Here is a 21,245-nt window from a genome sequence, read left to right on the forward strand (position 1 = left end):
GCTTAACAGTTTATCATTTGAGCCATACCTTCACTTCTGGTTTCCTTGTGGTTAATTGGAGAAAAAAAATGAACTCTTTCTTCCTTGGGCCGGCTTTGAACCTTGGTCCTTAGATAGCCTTTTGAGTAGCTAGGATTACAGGCGTGAGCCATCAGCTATTACTATTATTGCTATTAAGTAGTTGTACAAAAAGGTCTCAGTTCATTAAGTCAGGTTTTGAGTATGATGCATCCTGATCAATGTTAGCCCTTCTAGCATTTTCTATTTCCCCTCTGCCATTCCTATCCTTAAACTATGTAGTTCAATTTTTATATAATGTACATTGAATATAGTGATATTTGTTTACCTTTCCTCTCTCCCTTTATGTGCCCCTAATTAGCCACTTTTGCATTGGAATTTCCATGTTTGTGAAGATCAAACTAAGCACAGTGCTTAATTTGACCTCCATTGAATATTTCTTTTTCTTTAGGTTTCTAGTGCCAGTTTCTTTTGACAGAATTGAGCTAAGGTTAAAAATCTCACTTTAGACTAAAGTCTGAGAATGTTCAGAAATCTTTGATAAAATAAGATTTACTTATAAGCAACCATTTTAGAAACATCTCAATTATGTAAGGCTTTGTAGACTTATATTTCATATCACAAGTCCTTAATGAAACCTAAAAAGATTCTTTTAAGAATTGTTTTTAGGGGTTAGGAATGTGGCTTCATGGTAGAGTGGCTTGCCCTAGCATGCATGAAGCCCTGGGTTCGATAACTCAGCACCACATAAACAGAAAAAGAATTGTTTTTAGCAATGGTAAATCATACAAGAGGTATTTCATTGTGACATTTCCACACATGTAAACCACATAACCCAGTTAATCTCACCGTCTCTATTACTCTTACCCTCTTCCCCTTTTCTAAAACAATTTCAACAGGTTTCATTGTTCTATTTTCAGTCATACAATTTACTTTGACATATTCATCTTCATTCACCCTCCTTGTTAACCCAACTCCCTTCATACTATCTATCCCTCACCAAAAGGGCCTGTTTGTCTTTTCCACTCCCCCAACTGCTGTTAAGCAGTTTTCATGGAGGTTCTTTATGCTGTTTCCATGTATAATTGAAATGCATTTCAAAATTTTAACCGTAAGATAATTTCTTTCTCTTTTTTTCTGGTCAGTCCTGGGGCTTGAATTCAGGGCCTGTGCACTGTCCCTGGCTTTTTTTGCTCAAGGCTAGCACTGTACCACTTGAGCCACAGAGCTACTTCTGGCTTTTTCTATATATGTGGTGCTGAGGATTCAAACCCAGGGCTTCATGTAAGTAAGGCAAGCACACTATCACTAGGCCATATTCCCAGCCCTCAGATATCTTGTAGGAGAAAAATTTGCAGAAATATTAAAAATCTTATAGAAATATTCCCAATGAGTTCCCTTTGTGCCTTATCTACTAAGCAAAGAAAAAATTTTTTTTATATTTTAAAATATTATATTTTTAAACATTAACTATTGCAGGGGTCCCTGCACCCCTGGTGCTCTCCCAACCAGCGGGAGAGGCAAGGAAGCGCACCCCGCCGAGGGTGAACCCAGAATAGGTAATGAGCCGTGATTGGCTTGCAGGCAGCCAAACCCAACCTTTCTGCCGTGGTTAAACAGTAAGTTGACTCAGGAGAAGTTCAAGACTGCTCTCCAATTAGTGGTGCGGACTGGATCTTAAGTGTGCGCAATGGCAGGAAGAGGCGGGTGTAACATACCTAGCCAGGGGCTATGATTGGCGGTCCGAGCTGTCAGTCAAGGGTGGAAGGCCATGGGACCTCCCTAAGGGGCGGCCTAAATCTACTTCATTACTAGCAGGACCGCCCCCAGGTTACTGCCGGCAGCCATCTTGCTGCACATGATCTTAAGGCTGGAGGCGTGGCCAACCTGAGCCGCCTTCCCAGTTCTGGACCCGGAAGGCAGGCGGGGCTAACCGGGATCCCTCTTCAGGTGGGGCTCTTCAGGGCCTCACTCCCGAGGCACAACAGCCACACACCTCCGGGGTGCGAACAGGCCGGGCGTGGGGCCAATCGGTGCACCCCACAAACTATTACTTAAACATAAGTAATATAAACATTTAAATATTGTATTATATAATATATAAAGCACAATTTAGATGTAAATTATAGATTTATATATTTTACATAAAATATAAATATATGTACATTATTTATATTTTAAAATATAATACACATGCACACATACATACACACATACACACACACACACATACATATACACATACACACACTGGTTCTGGGGCTTGAACTCAGGGCCTGGGTGCTGTCTTTGAGCTCTTTTGCTCCATACTCTACTAGTTGAACCACAGCTCCATTTCTGGCTTTATGATGGTTATTTAGAGATAAGAATCTTACAGACTTTACTGCCAAGGCTAGCTTTGAAACTTGATCTCAGATCCCTTAGTTGTTGTGGTTACAGGTGTGAGCCATCAGCCCTTGTCCTAAGTAATAATTAAAAAAAAAATGCTATCACATGTTTAAGGCTAAACTTAACCATTAGTCTTTACAATCTATCCCAGTGGTGGTATTTGAGTAATTTTTAGCTTTTGGTTATCTCCTACTGCAAACACTTTTTATTCTGTACCGCGCCCCAAATTTTGTAATCATAAACTTACCTGTCTTATCTGTGCTGTACTTTTCTCATGTTTATCCTCTGCTTTAATATTAAATTGTTAACGATTGTCAGAATACTTTTGTTCTTCTTGGATGTACTTTTTCTGTTTTTTGTTTTCTTAGTGTCTTAATACAACTAGATTTATATTGAGTAATAAAAGACGATTATAAAATTTGTATAAAATTTACATTTTTCTGTATTTTAAGCAAGGTTCAAGCTCATCTGTTGTTTAGGTACTAATGATATCTGCCACTTTGTTACACATCTAACAGCACTTTGGATGAGAGTAATATGAAATTATTAATACTTATGCTTTTATACATGCTAGAGAATGAGTAATCATAGAATCCCTGTGAATATTTGTGACATTTACCCATTTTATAGCACTTTAATATTGCATGGCATTTTTGGGTCAAGCATGGAAAAATACCTTGAATCATAGTTTTCCATTCATAACCTTCTTTGTAGCAGTAGATATTAATAATATATTAAACTCTTTTTTTTTTCAACAGGGAATTGCTTTTAAATCACAATCAGTTACGGGTTTTGCCTTATGAACTTGGTCGGCTCTTCCAGCTGCAAACTCTAGGTTTGACAGGTGAGTGACTTCTTAGAACTGATGTGTTAGCAGTCAGTATTGAATTATTATGATCCCTTTGACTATTTTGATAGTACAGGTCAAGTATTAGAATGATTTTGAGAGTGAGGATTAACCCAAAGTATTTGAAATGTGTTAATTGGGACATTTCACCTTAATGTGTGTGTGTGTGTGTGTGTGTGCGTGCGCGCACGCGTGCTGGTGTGCTTGCACATGCATGCGTGTGCACACACATTCATACGCATACAGCCTGATATGAAGGCTTAAACTCGGGGTTTTGTTTTCTCCCTTAGCTTTTCTTTCAAGGGTAGTACTCTACCACTTGGATCACACTTTTATTTCTGGCTTTTTGCTGGGTGATTGAACATAATTATCTCAGGCTCTTTCCTGTCTGGACTGGCTTTGAACTACAGTCCTTAGATCTCAACCTCTTGATTTGGATTACAGCTACTTGCAGCCATCTGATCTTACTTTCTGTATGCTGTATTGTAATTAGTTGAAATAGTCATCAAGAGATACAGTAGGAGCAAATTTTATCACTCTTGAACTAAAATTATGGAGTGATTCTTATTTTTTATGATCGTAGATTCAAAGAGTATGAAACTTTACACTTATACAAGAATCTATAATTCTTTATCATTTTTAAGAATAACATTTCTTTCAACATTAAACAGAATAACTATTTCTTCCTTCTGATATTGGTAGTATATTAGTAATGTATTCATAAATTAGAACCCTTTTGTTCCAGGCAACAGTCTTGAAAAAGCAGATGTTAATATTTCATCCTTTTTCATGATTTATTGTGTTATCTGACATAGAGACATGCTCCCAGAAAATTTATACTTATCAACAGAATGGATTCTGCATATCCATTCTGGATATTCATTTTATTTTATTAGTTAATATGTTATTGTTAAAATTATTATCTTTGGCATACCTTCCATTTTCTGTATTGATACACATTCATTAAAATCTCTTCTTAGATCTAGTCTGTCTATTCTGTCAGTTAGGTACCAGCTTTGCTTCAGTAGCTGTGACTGGATTTGGTTCATGCCTATAGATAAACTCATTATGTTTCAATTTGTTGCATGGTAAAATAGGTTGACTAGTACAGGTTTTCATATTTTCAAAAATTCAGTCCAGGGCTGGGAATATGGCCTAGTGGCAAGAGTGCTCAAATAGAATATAAAGAAAAATACAAACCAAAAAAAAAATACTGACCAAAGCAGAATGGTCTGCTCTGGGACATTGAATGGAGGAGCCACAAGTCCAAACTGCACACACTCTCCTAGCAGGAGAATGCAGGAAACCAAAACAAACCAAGCCAGCTGGGAATATGGCCTAGTGGTAAAGTGCTCGCCTTGTATACATGAAGCCCTGGGTTCGATTCCTCAGCACCACATATATAGAAAAAAGCCGGAAGTGACGCTGTGGCTCAAGAGGTAGAGAGCTAGCCTTGAGCAAAAAGAAGCCAGGGGCAGTGCTCAGGCCCTGAGTCCAAGGCCCAGGACTGGCAAAAAAAAAAAAAAAAAAGCTCAGAGACAGTGCTCAGGCCCTGAGTTCAAACTCCATGATTAGCCAAAAAATAAATAAATAAAATAAAATAAAAATAAAACAAAATTCAGTCAATTTTTCATATACATAATGAAGTTTCTTGGGGATAAAATCCAAATGTAAACATTTTCCCAAATGATCACAAACTAGGCTGCACTAAAGCCACCAACACAACCATGTTCATTGTAGCATTGTTTATGGAAGCAAAATTAATTGTATGTATGCCTTATACACATGGTCCAAAAGTATAATAGTATACTTCTGATTTTTTTTTAGTGCATCTGCATTTTGACTAGGATGTGTCTCATGAGGTCAAGTGCAGAAGTTTCCCCTTATGTATTGTGCCAGTGCTCAAAAAGTTTTGGATTTTGGATAATTTGATTTTTTTTTTTTTGCCCTGTAGAAAAAATGTCTCCATGTACTTAAAGCTGGCATCTAGAACTTGAGATCCCTGATCCTCAGCATCCTAATGTTATAATTACAGAGGAACACCATCATACCTAGATTCATTTCTGAATTTCAGATTAGGAATGCTGAATCTATGCTGAATTTCAGCTTTTTTTCTTCTTGTGGATCTCCTTAGTTTTCATGCAGAGCCATTTTCTAGTCAGGTAAGCCAGTATAGAAGAGCAAGAAAGGAAAGAAGAGAAAACCAGAACTTTTCCTGCCTTTAAAAAAAAAATTCAAGATGATAAAAACAGAAGAGGCTTTGTGCAGCAATTAAAGGAATAAAAAGCCCCTTATGAATTAAGTAGCTTTATATATTTTGGAATGTATAATTTGAAATAATTTCTCATTTTAATAGTCAAATGTGGTCCTTTATGTCACAGAAAAGAGAAAAAAGCATTTAAAATGGTAGTCTGCTATATTGTTAAAAAACACAGTGAGAATAGCTTCCTGTGAGATCCATTTCATGTTGAAACTGGATAAAGGGAGTTTTCATTTCCTTTCTTTCTTGGGATCATAGATACTGAAGTTTTAATAATTATCAGTGTCATCCTGATCCACAAACTATTTCTATAAATTCTCTCTTGAGGAGTGTTATGGAAGGTAGATTATTTGAGGAATTTGGGTGAGAATTGCAGAACTGTAGGCAGAATGAGTACAGTATTTTGAAAATGTTCTCTTTAAAGTGTCTTAAATAAAGTCCAAATGTATTGACTTTGTGGAAACAAAGGCATAAGTAAAAACAATTCTCATACAGCTGTTTTGAAGTAGTTTACATTTCATGCCCTTCGGTATAAGGCAGTATTTTATCTGCCATGTGGGCCAGTGAGATGGTCTCATGCAATAAAGACATTGATGTCTAAGTCATAAAAAAATCAAGGCCTTCAATAGTTCTAAGTATTTCTAGTTTATCTTCCTTAAAATTTGATCTTGAAGTACATCGTACTATGAGAGAATAACGGTATTCATATTAAAGAAAATAAATGAATAGTGCTACACTATTACCCAGTTGTCTCAATACCTTTTTACAAAAGGCACTTGAAAACTGTAATTATCTTTGATTTAGGAGGCAAAGTACTTACTTCTATGTTACATATGTGCTACCAGAATCAATAACAGAACAGTCTAGTAAAGAATGTATTACTAGTTTCTATTTAAGGATAAAAATAGCTCTAAAATATAGAATATTGATGATCCTTATGCATGAAATGGCAGATTTTTAATATATTCAGTTACTATTCTCTTAACAGAGATGAAGAATTGAAAAAAAATTAAGAAAATGGTTTTGTTGGTAAGGTTATAGGAAAATAGGAACACTGGTATATTGAAGATTCTCTATCCCTTTTTCTGATGTGCTTTTTCCTAGTGATGTCTTCCTGCGTTCAGAGATTACTATTGTCTTGAATTTAGACATTGTATATTACATGCGTATTTGTTAAATATATGTAAATGGAATCCTACTAAATATTTCCAAAGAACTTGTTTTTCATTCTGCATTGTTTATATGATTCAGTCCTGTTGAAGCATACATGTACATACCCTTGTTTCAGTGTTGTGTTACATTATGATGGATTGCTGTGGTTTACTCATTCTAAATGGATATATATTTTACATTTTCTCCCATTGGGTACCTAATGAGTACCGCCATGAACATTTTAGTGTATGTACTTTGATACAGTTCATAGGAATGGAATTGAGTTTGTTGGGTTGTAGAAGTCTGTGTCTTTTGCTTCATTAAGTAAATTCCATAATGGGTTTTGTGTGTGTGTTTGTGTATATGTGCAGGTGTGCTGACTGGGTCTTGAACTCAAAATCTCATATTTAGTTCTTTTGTCCAAGGCTGGCACCTTAACACTTGAACTACCTCTCTAGTTCTGCCATTTTGCTTGTTGTTATAGAGATAAGATTTTCTGGGATTTATCTGCCTGGGCTGGCTTTGAACTGTGATTCTTTAGTCTCAGCCTCCTGAGTAACTGGGATTACAGGTGCCAGGCTTCTAATGTTTTACAAACCAGTTGTATTAAATTACACTTCCAGAATTACATAGTTTTCATTTTTGTTTTTCTAGTAGGTTGTGTTGTCAAAGTTTTAAAAGTTCTGTCAACTATTGAATATGAAACAGATTTGAATTGTACTCTCAATTTTCATTTTCCTTTCGCTGATAAGATTGAACACCTTTTTTGTATTTATTGGCAATAGTAAAGTTCTTCGAAAGTACTGTTGATGCCTTTCCTATTTTGGATTGGGTCGTTTCTTACTGATTTGTAGGAGTTCTTTTGTCTATTTTATGTTATCTTTTTCTATAACATGGCTTTCTTTTTTCCTTTGTGTTATCTTTTAATAAACAGATATTTTGAATTAGTATTGAATTTAGATATTATTGTATTTTGTGTTTTGTTAAACTTTCTCCACTAGTGTTTTTTTCCTATAAAAGTTAAGTTTTGCCCTTCATAATTAATTCATTGGTCCACTTAGAAGTTGTTTTTAAAATACAGTGAGAGGCTTTAATTTGGGGAGGCCCTAATTATGTATATGTACAGTCCTCACTGTTACTTAGGACAGTGTTCCTTTTCCTATTATTCATCAAAGTTACCTTTCTCGTATATCTGCTATGGTAAGTCTGCTTTTGTGATAAATATTCATTCTGTCCTAGTTGTTAAATTTGTCTAAACTTGTGCCAACTATTGATTTTTTACTTTTTTTTAAAACAACACTGGGTTTCAAACTCATGTCTTTCTGCTTGCTGGATTGGTGCTCTACCACTTAAGTCATAGCTCCACTTCCAGCTTTTTCCTGGTTAATTGGAGATAAGAGTCCATGGACTTTGCTGCATAGGCTAGCTTTGAATCATGATGCTCAGATCTCAGCCTTCTGAGTAGCTAGGATCACAGGCCGACTTTTGTTTATTATTAATGTCAACCTTTTCGTTTTCTTTAGTGCATTAACTTGGATACTTACGTGTTCAATAGAATTACTAGCACTGGCTGTGCTTCTATTGTTACCAGTTTCAGAGGAGATACTTCTATTTTTTTTTAAATTAACAAAGATATTTTTGCTTGGCATGGTAGTATATGCAAGGTGCAGTGGTGCCTATCTGTAATTGCAACACCCAGGAGACAGGCGGATTGCAAGTTCTAGGACGTACTGAGACACGTAATAGTGGAATCCTTTTCAAAGAGCAGTAAGTAAAACAACACACTAAAAAACAAAATCTGACATTTATCTGTATCTTTGCTTAAAAATAGTTTACATTCTGGTAGTTTCTTCTTACTCCTAATTTATTAATCCTTATTGAGATGGTTTATCAAATGACTTTCTTAATCAATTGAGATTTTCATTTTTAAGAAATTTAAAAAGCCTAATGTGGTACATATATGTATACATAGCTATATATTAGAATGCTTGTTATGAGTATAGAAATATAGTGAATATATGTATGCTGTTCCTACTTAAATGATACAGTTGTTCCAGTGATAAACCCAGTTTTGTCATGTTAAATGCTTTCATACATTGCTACACTTACTGATAATATCTGTCAGTAACTGAAGACTCAGATTTTACCCAATTTTTAGCCTATTAGCTGCATTTCCATAGTGGCAAAGAAGACAGGAGACTCCTAAGTCAGTAACAAAGAACATTACTTAACCTATGAAATGGGCCCAGATGCATGTACAGAGTAAGTTTATGTTGCACTTCAGAATTTCAGGATCAGGTACCCACCACTTTTCAAGCAAATAGAAAATCTTGTAACAAGCAGCAAAAAGTGAGTCCTGTTTCCCCAAAGGAAAAATTACCTGGTAGTCATGCTGTGGTTGCCTTGACCTATTTAGTTGCCTATGTAAGTATCTACTGAAACTGCTCAATGTCAGGAGACAGATAAGCTTTGGAATCAAATGTACCAAGAATGCTGAAGGAAGCACAATTGTTGCATCTCACAACAGTTGGTAAGGATTTTTCCGTATATGTTTGCAAATGAAGTAGTTGTGTGCTCTTCATTCTTACTTAAATATACTAACTTTCAAAACGTTTTGGTGGTTAACTTTCCTGGCTTTTTGAACTGCACTGATTTCTTGATTCTTTATGGGGTTAATTTTATTGTTAGGCACAGGGCTATATATTGTCTACTAGATCAAATAGTAAATAGTATTGCTTATATTTTCCTATATTGTTAGAAAATTTTTCTTTTTTCTTTTTGGTGTTTCTCCCCGCCCCCCCACCCATTCCTGGGGCTTGAACTCAGGGCCTGAGCATTGTCCTTGGCTTCTTTTTGTTCAAGCCTAGAACTCTACCACTTGAGCCAAAGTGCCACTTCTGGCTTTTTCTATGTATGTGGTGCTGAGGAATCGAACCTAGGGCTTCATGTATACGAGGCAAGCACTCTACCACTAGGCCATAGTCCCAGCCTGAAAATTTTGCTTTTTCAATAATTAAGGTATTTATATTTACATTAAAAGGTAGATTTTAATGTAGTCAGTTTTTATTTATATATTTTGAGACTGTTATATAGTACTAGCTTAATATTGTTAGAGCTCCTGAATTGAACTTGATACTAGAAAGTGAGCCTCCCTCCTACCTTTCCTCCCTCCCTCCCTCCCTTCCTCCTTCCTATCCTATCTCTTTCTTTCTTTTTTTGCCAGTCCTGGGCCTTGGACTCAGGGCCTGAGCACTGTCCCTGGCTTCTTTATGCTCAAGGCTAGCACTCTGCCACTTGAGCCACAGCGCCACTTCTGGCCATTTTCTATATATGTGGTGCTGGGGAATTGAACCCAGGGCTTCATGTATATGAGGCAAGCACTCTTGCCACTAGGCCATATTCCCAGCCCTTCTTTCTTGATATGTTTAACAAACTTTAACTAGGTTTCTGTTTTGTTTTGTGTGTGTGTGTGTGTGTGTGTGTGTGTGTGTGTGTATGTGTGTATGTGTGTATGTATATGTGTATGTATATGTGCTGTTACTGGGGCTTGAGCTCAGGGCCTTGTGTTCTTGCTTGGCTTTTTCACTCAAGGCTAGCTTTCTCCAATGGCTTTTTGTTAGTTGGATATAAGAGTTTCAAAGACTTTTCTGCTTAGCCTGTCTTTGAGCTTGTGAACCTCAGATTTCATCCTCCTGAGTAGCAAGGATTATTGATATGAGCCACCAGTTCTTCAATTACTAGGGTTTTCTCTATTTTGTCTAGTACAACTATGCCAATTTTCTTCAGCTTTAAATCTTGATTGTGTCTTTTTTGTCTGTTCACTTTCAGTCTTCCTTCTCTCATGCTTAGGCTTATTTCCATAGCTTTTCTTATTTTTTAGTACAGCCTGATGTTGTTTTGTTCTTAATGTGGTTAGAGTACTTGTGCCTATATTGTAGTTACTGAGATTTTTGTGTTTTTGCTATTCTAACTTATGATTCCAGTCTTTTATGAGAGATTTTTCTTACCTTGTGACTTAATCTCATTATACTCTTGGGTATGTTTCTATAACTGAGTAATTCATAAAGTAAAGAAGTATACTAGGTTTGTGATTTTGGTTGCTATAGACTCTAACCAACATGTACTGATAAGAATCACAATAAACATGGCAGAGAAGCAGAAAGGGTAATGGCCTATGTGCTGGAGCCAAGCATATATAGGGTGGCCTTGTTTTATAAAAATCTGCTGTCAATGCCAACTAGTATAAATGGTCCTACAAGAGCTACATTAATTTCTTTTGAGTGTAGTGTCCTTATGGCATATACTTCTACTTGGCTTCATCTCTTCAAGGTTATTTTATTTTATTTTGGCCAGTTCTGGTGCTTCAACTCAGGGCCTGAGCACTGACCCTGGCTTTCTTTTGCTCAAGGCTAGCACTTTACCACTTGAGCCATGGCACCACTTCTCGCCCTTTCTGTCTATGTGGTACTGAGGAATTGAACCCAGGGTTTCATGCAGGCTAGGCAAACAATCTGCTGCTAAGCCACATTTAACCACCCCCCCCAGGTTCTTTTCCCTAAGTATTGCCATACTGAGACCAAGCTGGCAACAACTGTTTGCTGTGCCCCTCCCCACTGCCTTTCTGCTTACACTAGGACTGCCCCTGTCTTTGCAGTCTTTGCTCAGAGTAGCATCCTGATATTTTTACTTTGCATTTTCTAGTAATATTATAGTTTAGGCCTTATATTTAAGTCCTTTATTTTAGTTGATCTTTAACTGAAACAGTTTTCTGAAAAATTAAGGAAAAAGAGCTGGGGCCATGGCCCAAATGGTAAAGCTATTTGCTTAACAAGTGTGAAAGGGCAGGGCCTTTAGTTTAAACTCTAGACTACTCTCATTTGTAACAAAGTAAAAATTTGAACATGTATCATTTTTGAAGCATCACAGAGTTGAGAACTTGTAAGATGAACCACCCAACAGGGACCTTTTTTGTATCTTAAATGCTTGGCTTACAGTTTTTTGGTAACCACAACATTCCCATTAAAAAAATTGATTTATCTTCCCTCTGTATTCTTTTTGTCTTTTACATCTTTATTTGAACATTTTAAAGTAAATGATAACTCTGAAATTAGAATTTTACCTATCTTTTGATTGTTGTTGTAGCGTGTAGTTTTTGTACATAGCTTTAATTTTCCAAAATAATGTATATTCTTCTGTGTGGCCACTTTAGTTTCTATTCAGCACAGTGATGAGCTATGAGACAGATTTCCTTAGCCTGGAATCAATAAATTCCTATTCTTTGCCCAGGTGGCTCTGTGTTTGGGGCTTACTTTGAGTGCTAAGCCTGAAAGATATAACTGTCCCTTAATCCTTCATTTCCTCCTTGAGCACAGCCTAAAGGATATGTACAGATGAAAGCTTAGGATATTTTGTTTTTAGCTTTATCATTTTTAAAATTACCAATTAAACAGCAGAAGGGCTTTTATTGCACAGTTGATCAGTGTACATTAGTGTGTTGTACCATGATTAAATTCATCCTCTGTACAGAGGGGTAGAGGAATGAGGAAAGGAAGGTTAGGAGAGTGCAGCCATAATATTCAGTGTATATCCTATGAAACTAGAAAAATTGGACATAGAAATGGAGGAACAAGGGATGAACAAATGAAGCAGTGGTAAGCAGTAGACACTACATTGAAAATGAATTATATACCTTGTGGGTGGGGATAGGAGGAAAAACTGGGAGAAGGTAAAGGAAGAGGTGACATTGTTCAAAAAGAAATGTACTAATTACCTGACTTGAAATAACACCTCTGTAGATCACCTTTGTAATAATAAGAATGTAATAATAAAAGAAACTAGAAAAATAGAGAGGGGTGAGAGGGATGGGGGAGAATGATGAAAGGGCTGATATTGATCAAGCTGCACTGTACTGATAAACTGACACATGAATATTACTAGCCCCTTTGTACAATTACTTAAAGATAATTTTTAAAAGATTCGTCAGGCGCTGGTAGCTCACGCCTTTAATCCTAGCTTCTCAGGAGGCTAAGGATCATAATTAAAAATCAGCCCAATCAGGAAAGTCCATGAGTCTTGTCACCAAAAAGCCAGAAAGAAGAGCTGTTGCTCAAGTAGAAGAGCACTACTAGCCTTGAGTGGAAATGGTCAGCGACAGTGCGTCAGTCCTGTGTTCAAGTCCTAGGACCATCACACACACACACATACACCACACCAACAAAACCAGATTCATTCCCTGTACCCCCCCTTTTACAGTTTTCAGTAGGTTTTGTTGTCTTTTGGAATATAGTATAGATATGTGCCTTGATCATATTTACTCCCATCCTCTCCACAGTCCCGTGATTTCCATTTAAATAATCCTGCATTTAATTCGTGTGTGTGTGTGTGTGTGTGTGTGTGTGTGTGTGTGTGTGTCTAGATACTGCATTAAAATACATATATTTTTTTTGGTGCTGGTTCTGAGGCTTGAATGCAGGGCCCCTTGCTGTCACTTGACTTTCTGCGTCATGGCCACTGTTCTACCATTGAGCCACATCTCCAGTTTCGTATTTAGGTTATTCGTTTGAGATGACATCTCTTATACTTTTCTATCTGGGCTAGCTTTAAACTGCAGTCCTCCAGAGCTCAACCTTTTGAGTAGCTAGGATTATAGATTCGAGCCAGTGGTGCCCAGTTCACATGAAATAATGTTCTTTTTTTTTTGGTTGAACCTGATTTACTTCAGTTAATGTTTTGATGTCTATTTCTGCAAAATAATGTAACTTCATTCTTTATGCCTGAATAACATTCTATTATGTATACATATATTTTATGTTACATCGAACATGTAATATATAATATGTGTAATATATATGTAATATGTGCAATATATGTACATTGAATTTTCTTCATCTGTTGATGGGCATCTATGCTGATTGGGGTATTCAGGTGTCTTTATTGTTTCATGACTTAAAATGCTCAAGAGAGATATAGCAATATATTTTGGTAGTTTTTTTTTTTGTCTGATTGAGGAATATCTGTTATGAGTTCTATAGTGACTACACTAATGTACATTCCCATGAATAGTATGTTAGGGTTCTTTTTCCTACATCCTTGTCAGCAGTAAAAAAAAAAAAAGCCAGTCATTCTGACTGGAATGAGATAAAATCTGTGTCATTTTGATTTGCATTGCCCTGATATTTAAGAAGGTTGCACATTTCTTTATGTACTTCTGTTTAGTTTATTTGCCCACTTATTGTTGGTGGGATTATTACTTTTTTGGGGGTGCTTAATATTTGGACTTCATTGTATATACTGTATATTTATCCTGTTGGTCCAGTCAACATTAACAAAGATTTTCATCCTATCTGTAGATTGTATTTTCACCTTTAATCATGTCCTTTGATGTGCAGAAGTTAAAAAAAAAATTGATCAACCTATTTGTCAGCTTGGGTTTTCTGACCTTTTTAGATCTTACTCAGAAAGATGTTGCCTATGTCTTTATCATCAAGTTATTTCCCTGTGTTTTCATCCAGTAATTTCAAATAAAACATTACAATCTTTGATGCATTTTGAGTAGATTTTTGTACAAGGTGATAGGGATGTAGTTTCAGTGTTCTGCATGTGGATATCCAGTTTTCCTGTTGAAGAGGCTCTCTTTTTCCCAACCTTTTTGCTCAATCATTGTTGTCTTCCTCCCCTCCTCACACCTTTTTGAGAATCAGGTGGTTATAAAGCTTTTTTTTTTTTTTTTTGAAGTCATTTGTGGGGCTGGGAATATGGCCTAGTGGCAAGAGTGCTTGCCTCCTATACATGAAGCCCTGGGTTCGATTCCCCAGCACCACATACATAGAAAACAGCCAGAAGTGGTGCTGTGGCTCAAGTGGCAGAGTGCTAGCCTTGAGCAAAAGGAAGCAAGGGACAGTGCTCAGGCCCTGAGTCCAAGGCCCAGTACTGGCCAAAAAAAAAAAAAAAAAAAAAATCATTTGTTATATTGGTCTGTGTTTGTTTTGTTTTAGTGTCAGTACCATGCTATCCTTTTTTTCTGTCCAATATAACTTGGTAACAGGGATTGGAATACCTCCAGCATTGCTCTTGTATGCTCAAGATAGTGTTGGGTATTTGGGATCTCTCATGCATTTGTGCTTGTAAAAACTCATTCAAATTTTAATAGGGATTATGTGGATTTGGAGATTTTTGGGGCATAATGTAGCTATTTTTACAATATTAAGTTTGCCAGTCCATGAACATGAGAGAGGTCTTTACATATTGTAGCATATTTGTAATTTTTTTCTTTATTGTATTTTCAAGTTTTCATTGTAGAGATCTTTTACCTCCTTAGTTAGGTCTATTCCAAAGTGTTGTTTTTCCGGAGAGTAATATGAATGAGATTGTTTTCCTTATAGTATATTTATTTGATTTGTGTGTGTGTGTGTGTGTGTGCTTACTGATTTCTTTCTTTGATTTTATATTGTATGTGAGTTTTCTGGTGAAGTCTTTTGTGTGTTTTAAGTATAGAATCATACTGTTTGCAAATAGGGATAAAATTTCTGTTTGTATCCCATTTATTTCTTTCTCTTGCCTTAATGCTTAGGCTGTTAATTCAAGCACTATTTTGGATGAGTAAAGTATACACAATTGTCTCATTTCTGAATTTTAGAGGAAATGCTTCCAGTTTTTTCTTTATTAAAAGTACAGTGTTGGCTACTGGTTTGTCATAGTTTTTATTATGTTGATATATCTTTTATTCCTAGTTTCCTTAGGGTTCTTATCATGAAGTTATGCTGAATTTTATAAAAAATTCTTTTTGCATCTGTTACAATCCCATGATTTTTGTCCTGTACACTGTTTATGTGATATATTACATTCATTGATATGTAGTTATTGAATTACCCTTGCATCTGTGGGATGAAAGCCACTTTGGTGTTGGCATATGGTGTTTGGAGTATGTTGAATTTGGTTTGCAAGTATTTCAGTAAGAATGTTTAAATCTATATGTCTTTTTTTTTGGGTCTGTAATTTTTTTTTTTTTAATGTTTCACCCCTAGCTGGTTTGGGTTTCAAGGTAATAGAATAAATTTGATAGCATTCCTTTTGTTTCTGTTTTTACAAAATAGTGTGAGATACTCCTCAAAGTCTGCTGGAATTCAGCAGTGAAATTTTCTGGTCCTGAGTGTTGTGTTTTGGGAAATGCTTTAAAATTTTTGCTTAGTATAAATTTATTTAAGTTGTTCATGTCTTCTTGGTTCTATCTTATCTAGAAATACTGTCCAGGAATATTTCCATTTGTTCTAAATTTTCCAGTTTGTTGGATTAGTTCAAAATACTACATAATGATCCTTTGGGATTTAGTGGTATCTGTTGTAGTATCCTGTTTTTTGCCTGTTACGTCTGTCAGTAGTACTGGAGTTTTGATGTCAGTGTCTTGCTAGGCAACACCTCCAATTTCATTAGCTGGGATTTTTCATTCTTATGGCTAGTGTGACTAAGAGTTTGAAATCTTGTTTACATTTTTGAAAATCTTAAGTCTTTAATTTCTTAAATAATCCTTTTGTATTGCTCTTTGGTCTCTGTTTCACTAATATCCTTCCTGATCTTTATAATTTCTATTTGCTAATTTTAGGTTTGGCTTGTTCTTGTTTTTCTATGTCCCTGAGGTGTGTCATTACATTATTTATTTGAGATTGTTCTGATTTTTTAATTTAGGTCCTCATAGCTATAAACTTCCCTATTAGAACTGCCCTTCCTGTATTCCAGAGGTTCTGGTAAGTTGTGTTTTCATTTTCATTCAAATCTAGGAATTTCTAAGATTCTCTTCTGATTTCATTAGTGACCCACTGATGATTCAGAAGCATATTGTTCTACCTCTATTTGTATACTTTCTATAGATTGCCTTGTTATTGATTTCAAATTTTGTTTTATTATGATCTAATTAGATATAAGAGGTTATTTCAGTACTTTATATTTGATAGCGTTTAGTTTCTGGCTTAAAATCAGATCTACTTTGGAGAAAATTCATAGTCTCCTGAGAAGAACTTATATTCTGCCTCTCTTGAGTGAGATGACCTATGTATGTCAAGTCATTTTAATCAACACTACAGTCTTAATTCTGATGTCTCCTTGTTAAGTTTTTTTTTTTTTTTTTTTTGGCAAGTCCTGGGCCTTGGATTCAGGGCCTGAGCACTGTCCCTAGCTTCTTTTTGCTCAAGGCTAGCACTCTGCCACTTGAGCCACAGTGCCACTTCTGGCCGTTTCCTGTATACGTGGTGCTGGGGAATCGAACCTAGGGCCTTATGTATGAGAGGCAAGCTCTCTTGTCACTAGGCCATGTCCCCAGCCCCTCCTTTTTAAGTTTTTGTCTCGATGATCTATTGATGAGAGTTGGGTATGGAAACCACATGGTATCATGGTATTTGGTCCTATCTGTCCCTTTATGTCCAGTAGTGTTTTATGAAATTGAGTGCACCAACAGTTGGTGACTATTTATAATGTTGCTGGTTATTTTTCATATTAATGTTTGGATGGATATTTTCATTAATATTTTATAACTTTTATCACCTCATACTAATTTTTACTAGAAATATTTGTCAAGTATGCATTCAGGTATTTGCTTCTTGTCATACTCAGTTTTCTTGAAATGCTGTTTTCCATTCTTTTTCAATTCTTGTGTTTTGTCAGTGAGGCAAGTTTTTAGTAGAGAGCTGTGTGTTGTTTTTAATTCATTCGGTCAGTCTGTAGTTTTAAGTTAATACTTTGCATTTAAGAGTCATTTTTGAGTTATTTATTGATTACTCATTTCTGAATCTTAAAGGTTAGTTGACTGAGTTAATAATATTTGACTATTATTTGCTTATTCCTCTAGTGAGATTTATTGTTCCTCTTATTAGGTCTTATGTAAATCTTTTTTTCTTCATTTGTTTATAATATTCTTGTGAATATGTTCTTCTCATGGGCTTAGTGACCATAAATTGCTTTGTTTACACTCACCATGAAAAGTATTTCTCTTTCACTTTTTAAGGAAAACTATGCTGGGTATAGTTGTTTTGGTTGGTAGTTACTTTGAATACATTAGTCCATGCTGTCTTGGACTTTATGGTTTCTTCTGAGTGGTCTGTAATTCTGATAAGATTGCTTCTGTAAGTTACTTGGTGATTCTCTTTTTATTTTTTTTATTTATTTTTTGTTTGTTTTTTTGGCCAGTCCTAGGCTGTGAACTCAGGGCCTGAGCACTGTCCCTGGCTGCTTTTTGCTCAAGGCTAGCACTCAGCCACTTGAGCCACAGCGCCACTTCTGGCCATTTTCTGTATATGTGGTGCTGAGGAATTGAACCCAGGGCCTCATGTATACGAGGCAAGCACTCTTGCCACTAGGCCATACTCCCAGCCCCGTGATTCTCTTTTTAATATTTAATGTATTCTTTATTTTTTATGTTTGGTATTTTAACTATATAAGTCTCAGATGGGTTATTTTCTCTTTGTGCATATTGAGGTTTTTAATGCCTCATGTATTTGGATATCCATTTCTTTCACTGTATTTTGGAAAACATTTATTATTGTATTGACATTTTCTGTGCTTTTAGTTCTTAGATATACTTTTTGTATCACATATTCATGTTTGGTTTCTTAATTATAATCCAGAGTTCTTGGATGTTTATGATTTTTTTCCTGTTGTTATCTGAATGCAACAATTCAGTCTTGTCTCCAAAACCTACTATTTTCTTATAGTTGATCTAATCTAGTGATGCTTTCATTGAGATTTAAAAAAATTTCTACTGTTTCTTGGCTGAATATCTCATCTAAATTGGTGAATTTTCCATTAAAAAAAAAAAACTCTTTAACTGTTTTAATTGTCTTTGAGGACATGGATCATTTAGACTTTTTTTTTTCATTTCAATTGCATTAAATTCAGTTTTTAAAGGTTTTCTGGAGGAGTTATGTTGTCTACCTCTTTTTTTATATTTCTTGATGTTTCTGAAGTTGCCGTGTTGGGCTGGGAATATGGCCTAGTGGCAAGAGAGCTTGCCTCGTATACATGAAGCCCTGGGTTCGATTCTCCAGCACCACATATCTAGAAAACGGCCAGAAGTGGTGCTGTGGCTCAAGTGGAAGAGTGCTAGCCTTGAGCAAAAAGGAAGCCAGGGACAGTGCTCAGGACCTGAGTCCAAGCCCCCAGGACTGGCCAAAAAAAAAAAAAAAAAAAGTTGCCGTGTTTTCATCTGTTAGTATCAATATCCTTTCCATTTTTGTTCATGGGTCTTCTTAGTGAGCAGTATTTCTTGGACCACAGACAGAGGAGAAAACAAAACAAGATAGAGAAGCACAATGAAAAAAATTAAAGCCAACTATTATACCACAAATCTAGAAAAGAAAAATTGAAGTATGTAGACTAAACTATGGAGTTAAAAAAATAAGCTGGTCACCTGTAATCCTAGCGACTCAGGAGGCTGAGTTCTGAAGACCTTCTTCAAAGACAGCTGAGTAAAGTCCAGATTCTTATCTCTACTTAACCACCAAAAAAGCTGGATGTGGAGGTATAGTTCAAATAGTAGAGTGTCAGTTTTGAGCAAAATAGCTAAGCAAGAATGCTAGGCCTTATTTCAAGCCCTCATACTGGAACAGAAAAATTATGGTGGAAGTAATAATAAATTTATATTGTAGTGCTGGGGTTCAAGTCCAGGACCTGTGTCATCATTGTCATCATCATCATAAGTGACTGAAATAAAGGAGAGGAGACACGATGTAGGATTAAATAAAAGAAAAAGAAGTAAAGAACACGAGAGAGAAAGGAAAAAGCAAGAGAAAAAAACCTCTCAAAAATGGATAAGTAAAATTACCTAAAGGAAAAAATAAAATATTTTAAAAAATAAAATGAAATAAAAATAACAAAGTACAGTAAAAATGAAAGTAATAAAACCCCCCAAATGTGGGAACATGTTTTAAAAATATGTTGAAGAGCCTAGTACAATATCTCGTATCTGTAATCCCAAGTGATTTGGGAGGTGGAAATTGGGAAGTTGAAGTTGGAGGACAGCTTGGGCAAAAAGTGAGACCCCTCCCTTCTTCTACCGCAATAACAAAAAAGCTGGGCATGTGGTGTATGTCTGTCATTTCTAGCTTGGTGTAGTCAAGGCCAGCCCTGGCAAAACATAGTCACTATCCTATTTCTTGCCTAGCAAGTATAAGTCCTGAGTGCAAATCACAGTATCACCCTACCTACAAAAGAAGAAAACGTATTGTTTCTCAGAGTCTCAAATATTAGAATCTTCTAGGTGGTGTGGGGTAGTGAGTAATAACTAGAGTTGATTGTAGTAGCTACAGTCAACTGACTGCTGCTGTTTTCATACCAAGGGCCAGGTCAGTGAAGGGTCAGTTGTTAGCTTCAGGGCTACTTTTGATTTAGAATTTTTTCTTTGTGTACAGGTTGCTGCTTGCTGCTTGCTGCTGACTATAATAACCAAGCTATTGAGAAGCCCCACACTTTGTGTACCCACTGCTAATGTTCAAGCCTAGAAGTGTTTCCCCAGGGGTTTGGAGAGTAGGATGAAACAAATAGGCTGGAATGCACACTGGAGGTGAAAACAGAAGGAATCTTACTTGGCCTGTTGGTCTAAGAACTTTCACATCCTGCCTTGCAATAAACCAATGACTCCACAGGAAAAAGACTGAGAAAATAGAGCCACATATGGGAACTGGACTCAGAGCACTTAGTTCTGCCAGGCAACAAAGTACATGCAATTGGGAGGCAGCTTTGAAGGCTGAACATTCCTCTGGCCCAAGACTCTGGTCTGTAGCTCTTCTGTTTCTGAAGTAATCTTCAGGTAGTAGAGCTTACTCTTGGCCATGATGGCAGGGCTACTGACTTCTGCACCTCTCTGAGCCCAACCTCTGTGGATCTGTGTCCAGTACTCCCCTTTCTCTGACTGCATCTAGGGGCTGTCTTCCTCCGAAACATTTGAGTGGAGTCCCTTTTCTCCTTGGCTTTTGATTGATCTTTGTTTTGAGGTCCCAGATTAGCTTGCTCCCAGAGGCCTTTATCTTAAGAGGACACTTGGGTAAAGCATTCCAAGATGTAGGAAATGACTAAATGAATGATTTTTTTTCTTCTGTGATGGCTTGTCACACCAGCAGAGTCACTGTCTGACCAGATTCCCTACTGGATTTAAGGGGAGTTGTGAGAGCTGTGAGTTTGTCCTGTGGCTGTGACTGCCATTGTTCTATTGTTATGGAGCTGCCTGGCTTGCCTTCTAGTGTTGTGACCCCTGAGGAGTTGGGCTTGGAGCTATGGGCTGTATTGTATCCCACTTTCCTCTCTGTAGCCTTGGTCTTTTTCCTTTGTTATCCTGACTTTTTTCATTTATGTTATCTCAGAGGAAGCTTCTAATCTGCCATCTTATTCTGATACACAGCTTTTCTTATGGAGCTTTGGTAGTTTCATCTTTCAACAAAGTTGTCCATTTTTCTAAGTTGTTGAATTTATGGGCCTAAAGTTTTCTGAATACTTCATCTTTTAACATCTCTAGGTAGGCCTTTTTTCATTTTGTGTCGGTTTATATCAGTTATGGGGGGGGGCATTGTTACATCTTCGCACATTTACACTGTATCTAAT

At 36.4% G+C, this 21,245-nt stretch overlaps 1 protein-coding gene across 4 annotated transcripts in view; it reads left to right on the plus strand.

Annotated features, from left to right (window-relative positions):
• The window catches only part of Cnot6l (CCR4-NOT transcription complex subunit 6 like), an 85,951-nt gene that overhangs the window by 32,659 nt on the left and 32,047 nt on the right, over positions 1 to 21,245 (plus strand). For all 4 annotated transcript variants that reach the window (XM_048364901.1, XM_048364898.1, XM_048364899.1 and 1 more), the window contains exon 4: positions 3,165 to 3,250. In XM_048364901.1, coding sequence (XP_048220858.1) covers positions 3,165 to 3,250 — 86 coding nt within the window. The remainder of the gene's footprint in view (positions 1 to 3,164; positions 3,251 to 21,245) is intronic.

The sequence above is a fragment of the Perognathus longimembris genome, chromosome 16 (genome assembly GCF_023159225.1).
Source record: "Perognathus longimembris pacificus isolate PPM17 chromosome 16, ASM2315922v1, whole genome shotgun sequence".
Classification (NCBI taxonomy): domain Eukaryota; kingdom Metazoa; phylum Chordata; class Mammalia; order Rodentia; family Heteromyidae; genus Perognathus; species Perognathus longimembris.